The sequence below is a fragment of the Capra hircus genome, chromosome 15 (genome assembly GCF_001704415.2).
Source record: "Capra hircus breed San Clemente chromosome 15, ASM170441v1, whole genome shotgun sequence".
In the NCBI taxonomy this organism is placed as follows: domain Eukaryota; kingdom Metazoa; phylum Chordata; class Mammalia; order Artiodactyla; family Bovidae; genus Capra; species Capra hircus.
The window spans coordinates 4717560-4723293 of record NC_030822.1 but is presented as its reverse complement, the minus strand read 5'-3'; the positions used below and the strand labels follow the sequence as shown (position 1 = coordinate 4723293).

The 5734-nt window shown below is 37.6% G+C and overlaps 1 protein-coding gene across 1 annotated transcript; it reads left to right on the top strand.

The window, feature by feature from the left end:
• Positions 242-1159, top strand: LOC102169400 (olfactory receptor 4A47-like). The gene has a single exon (XM_005690228.2). The coding sequence runs from the start codon at positions 242-244 to the stop codon at positions 1157-1159; it is 918 nt and encodes a 305-aa protein (XP_005690285.2).

Below are 5734 nucleotides of genomic sequence, written 5' to 3'. Positions count from 1 at the left end.
TCCTTTTCCCACAAATGTCTCTAATTAATTGCCTCTCCATTAGTGTACAAGATTTTGAGTTTAAGGATAATGTTTTAATAAGCCTTGATCATATTAGTAATATCTGAAAATATAAGAACCATACTGCTCATTTGTTGAATGAATGAACAAATTATCATAAGACATCAGAAAGTCATTGATAAAAATTATATTTATAGGAAATGTTGTCCTGAACTCTGAAATAAAAGATGCAGAAAGACCCATGGAACAAAGGAGCAATGTAACTGAGTTTGTCCTCTTGGGGCTCACTCAGAGCCCCCAAGGTCAGAAAATACTCTTTGTCATCTTCTTGCTCATCTACACGGTGACCATGGTGGGCAATCTCCTCATTGTCCTGACTGTGGTGGTCAGCCCAACCCTCGATGCCCCTGTGTACTTCTTTCTTGGCAACTTATCATTTATGGATGCTGTCTATTCTACTACAGTCACCCCAAATATGATTACAGACTTATTCTATGTGAGAAAAACCATTTCATTCCAAGCTTGCATGATCCAACTATTTACAGAGCACTTATTTGGTGGTGCTGAGATTTTACTCCTGGTTGTCATGGCCTATGACCGCTACGTGGCCATCTGCAAACCTTTGCATTACATGACAATCATGAATCAATGGATATGCATTCTGTTATTGCTGTTAGCCTGGGCTGGTGGGTTTTTACATGCAATCACTCATATTCTCTTTTTTTACAACCTTCCCTTCTGTGGTCCCAATGTCATGGACCACTTCGCATGTGACATGTACCCCTTGTTAAAACTGGCCTGCACTGACATCCGTATTATCGGCTTCACAGTGCTGGCTAATGACGGGGTCATCAGTGTGGTCATCTTCACACTGTTACTTATCTCCTATGGGATCATCCTGCGCTCCCTGAAGAATCTTAGTCAGGAAGGCAGGCACAAAGCCTTGTCCACCTGTGGCTCCCACATCACTGTGGTGGCCCTCTTCTTTGTGCCCTGTCTTTTTCTGTATGTGAGACCTCCTTCCACTTTACCCATTGATAAATACTTGGCTGTGTTTTACACCATTGTCACCCCTATGCTGAACCCTCTCATCTATACTCTGAGAAGCGGTGAGATGCAGAATGCCATGAAGAAGCTCTGGATCAGAAGAAGAAAATGAGGCCATAGGGGACTATGCCACCCATTTTCAATGAAAAATTGCCCTTCTCAGGAAAGCATTGTGTGATTTTTTAACTGTAGTATCTCCTTAGGCTAAATAACCTGGGTATGATGAAAAAGATCTCTTATTGAATAATTTGAATGGCCAAAATATACTTTAATATTTTAAAAATTTCCTAGTTCAAAATATATATTTGTCTGAAATCATTTTTATGATTTCCATGATTTCCTGGGGGAAGTACATATAGTTTTGGGGTATAAAATGTCTCTTTGAGACTATAGATTTATGTTCTATATGATGCGTTAAGCTATATAGTTAACATTGTTAATTTATTAGATTAGGGGAAGATCTGACCATATTTCTCTCTAAAATAATGCAATACTTTTCAGAAGTAATTATGTTACAGATTTCAGAAAAAAATAACTAAAAATATAAATTACTCCACACACAAACACACTTATTAATATTTGAGGTATAAATACAATTTTTATATCTGCAAGATACTTTATTTATACATCATTTTGTTTCTATTGCTTAACATCTTAAGACTGAAGAAAAATGTTTCAAAGATTTAAATTTAATAACAAGGCCATGTTTATAAAAATAATCTAAAGGAATGAAATTTTATGTAGAATAAAACCAAATCAATTTTCCAATTGTTATAATTATGAGTGTTTTAAAATAAATGTGATATTTTAATATTGTTTGCTTTTATATTTCTATTACCTTATCACTTTTGAAAAATTCCATTTCCTTCAAGTGATTTCATACACTTTAATCACTATTAAAAAAATAACTTTTAAAAACACTTTATGAAAGTGAAAGTCAGGTCTGACTCTTTGTGACCCCAAGGAATGTAGTCCATGGAATTCTCCAGGCCTGAATACTGGAGTGGGTAGCTGTTCCCTTCTCCAGCAGATCTTCCCAACTCAGGAATCGAACCCAGATCTTTCCCACATTACAGACAGATTCTTTACTAGCTGAGCCAACCAGGAAAGTCCAAAAACACTTTATATTTTAATCCATCTAAAATTTATTTTCATTTGCCATGGGCAAACACGTAAGTCTATTTTCCCTAAAGAGGTAAAATAGTCTGCCAGCATAATGATTCATTTCACATAGCTTGAAAAGTTTCTACTTAGTAGGTCATGTTTTACACCATCTAAGATGTTCAATTCTGGGGCCCTTTCTCCTCTATCCATCTCCTCTCTCACATTTCCCTTATCCTCTAAACTTTAGGGTCATTTTGTAAAGTTTGAAAATTTCCATTAAAACATATTTAGCACATCATTGTTAAATATGGTTAGGTTCTCCCTTCTCTAGGGGATCTTCCTGACCCTGGGATTGAAACCAGGTCTCCCAGATTGCAGGTAATATTCTTTACCAGCTGAGCCACAAGGGAAGCCAAAAGATACTGGAGTGGGTAGCCTATCCCTTCTTCAGGGAATCTTCCTGAGCCAGGAATTGAACAGGGGTCTCCTACATTGCAGGCAGATTCTTTACCAACTGGAAGTCCAGCATGTCACAGCACAACATAATTATTCTGAAGAAACTGGCATGTTTTAGTATTTTGTTTTCCTATGTAGAATAAATACGTATCATGAAGGATTAAATGATAGCTCAGGAAAAGTTGTAATCATCTCCTAAAAGTGAAGACAAATCTTGTTTTTTTGCTTACTTTTTGAAAAAGAGAATTTTAAATATACATATGATTCATATTTTCAATCAACTGTTGGTCAGAAAGGTCTTAGTGTCTTTTGCTGGCCTGAACTAAAGCACAAGTTTCCAAGCCATGGGCATATGTCTGTATCCAAACATTCATCGGTCTGTATTCAGTAATACACAACTGTGCTTCTACACACTCAGATTTGTATCCAGCCTCATGTGATTGTGACCACTTATATATACATATTCAATATTATATACTCTGTACTGGATTGCATGTATTCATCTATATATAAAAACAATCAGGTGTGCATAAAATGATACATTGATGAATACTTGATTATCAGTAAGGATCCATTTGTTTATGGATATATGTTTTTGATATAATCACACACAGGCTTGCATCTTTCCATTCCCTGCCCTGTATCTGATCATATAACTTCAGGCAGAATGTGTCTGAATTATTCTTCTATTCCAAGTGGCATGAATCAAGGTCATTCTTTGGTAATCAGCATATTGCTGGGCTTTTAAGGAGGGTCCAAGATGGCTGCATTTGCATGAAAGGTGCCTTGGTAGGGATGGCTATAAGAGGGGGCCCTTAGGGTCTTTTTCCTTTTCCGTGTAGATATAGGGCTTTGTAGACAGTGTCTAACAAGTGAGGTTGCCAACTTATAAAAAAGTCATCTCAGGACTCTCAGAGGGTGAAAGTAAAAACTTTCATGTTAGTTAAGTCTCATCTCATCATATCAGACTGAAGTCCCAGATCTCAAGTTCTAAATCCAGACTGCTTCCACATGTTGCAGTAAACAATCAATAATGAATAATCAATAATGATTAAGTCAATAATCAATAAATAATCAATAATGAAAAGGCAACCTGAAGAATTAGAGAAAATATTTGCAAATCACATATTCATAAGGAGTTAATATCTAAAAATATAAGGAATTTCTACAACTAAATAACATAAAAACAAATAACCTGATTTAAAAATGGGAAAGGAACTGAATAGATATTTCTGTAATGAAAATATAGGAATGGCCACAGGAACATGAGAAGGTGCTTGACATCACTAATCATCAGAGAAATGCAACTCGTAACAAAAAAAGAGATCGCCTTTCATCTGTTAGGACAGCCATATGAGATCTATGTGAGACAATAAAGTTTGGTGAGGATGTAGAGAAAAATGGAACTATACTATTAATGGGAATATAATTTTTTCAGTCACTACAGTGAACATTAGGGAGGTTTCTCAAGCAATTAAAAACAAAACCATTGTATTATGCAATCCTGCTTTTGTGTATATATTCAAGAATATGAAATCAGGAATCTGAAGGGCCATCTTGACTCCCACGTTCATTGCAGCATTTTTAACTATAGCCAAGATCTGATAACAACCAAATGTGCATTGACAGATGAATGGATAAAATAAATATGATATATATATGTATATATGTGTATATATATATATATATTTCTGTACATATATAATGGACTTCCAAGGGAATCCTGAAATTATGGCAGAAAGTGAAGAGGAACTAAAATGCCTCTTGATGAAGTGAAAGAGGAGAGTGAAAAAGTTGGCCTAAAGCTCAACATTCAGAAAACGAAGATCATGGGATCTTGTCCCATCACTTCATGGGAAATAGATGGGGAAACAGTGGAAACAGTGTCAGACTTTATTATTTTGGCGCTCCAAAATCACTGCAGATGGTTATTGCAGCCATGAAATTAAAAGACACTTACTCCTTGGAAGAAAAGTTATGAGCAACCTAGATAGCATATTCAAAAGCAGAGACATTACTTTGCCGACTAAGGTCCATCTAGTCGAGGCTATGGTTTTTCCTGTGGTCATATATGGATGTGAGAGTTGGACTGTGAAGAAGGCTGAGTGCCAAAGAATTGATGCTTTTGAAGTGTAGTGTTGGAGATTTTTGAGAGTCCCTTGGACTGCAAGGAGATCCAACCAGTCCATTCTGAAGGAGATCAGCTCTGGGATTTCTTTGGAAGGAATGATGCTAAAGCTGAAACTCCAGTACTTTGGCCACCTCATGCGAAGAGTTGACTCATTGGAAAAGACTCTGATGCTGGGAGGGATTGGGGGCAGGAGGAGAAGGGGACGACCGAGGATGAGATGGCTGGATGGCATCACGGATTCGATGAACGTGAGTCTGAGTGAACTCTGGGAGATGGTGATGAACCGGGAGGCCTGGCGTGCTGTGATTCATGGGGTTGCAAAGAGTCGGACACGACTGAGCAACTGAACTGAACTGAATTGAACTGAAAGGAACTTTAATGGCATTATGCCAAGTAAAATAAGCAGAAATATAAAGACACGTACTCTATGATCTCACTTGTACGTGAAATTAAAAAACAAACAAACAAACTCAGATGCAGAGAGAAGAATATTGATTGCCAAGGGCTGGAGGATGAGGGTTAATAAATGCCATTCATTTCAGTTCAGTTTCTTTGCAACTTCATGAACCGCAGCACGCCAGGCCTCCTTGTCCATCACCAACTCCTGGAGTTTACCCAAACTCATGTCCATTGAGTTGGTAATGCCATCCAACCATCTCATCCTGTCATCCCCTTCTACTCCTACCCTCAGTCTTTGCCAGCATCAGGGTCTTTTCAAATGAGTCAGCCCTTCACATCAGGGGTGCAAAGTATTGGAGTTTCAGGTTCAGCATCAGTCCTTTTTTTTAAATTTTTATTTTTACTTTATTTTGCTTTACAATACTGTATTGGTTTTGCCATACATTGACATGAGTCAGCCACGGGTGTACATGAGTTCCCAATCCTGAACCCCCCTCCTACCTCCCACCCCATATCATCTCTCTGGATCATCCCCGTACACCAGCCCCAAGCATCCTGTATCCTGTATCGAACATAGACTGGCAATTCGTTTCTTAT

Excerpts from the sequence above, each read along its gene's own strand:
- LOC102169400 (XM_005690228.2), top strand. The coding sequence starts at position 242 with ATGGAACAAAGGAGCAATGTAACTGAGTTTGTCCTCTTGGGGCTCACT.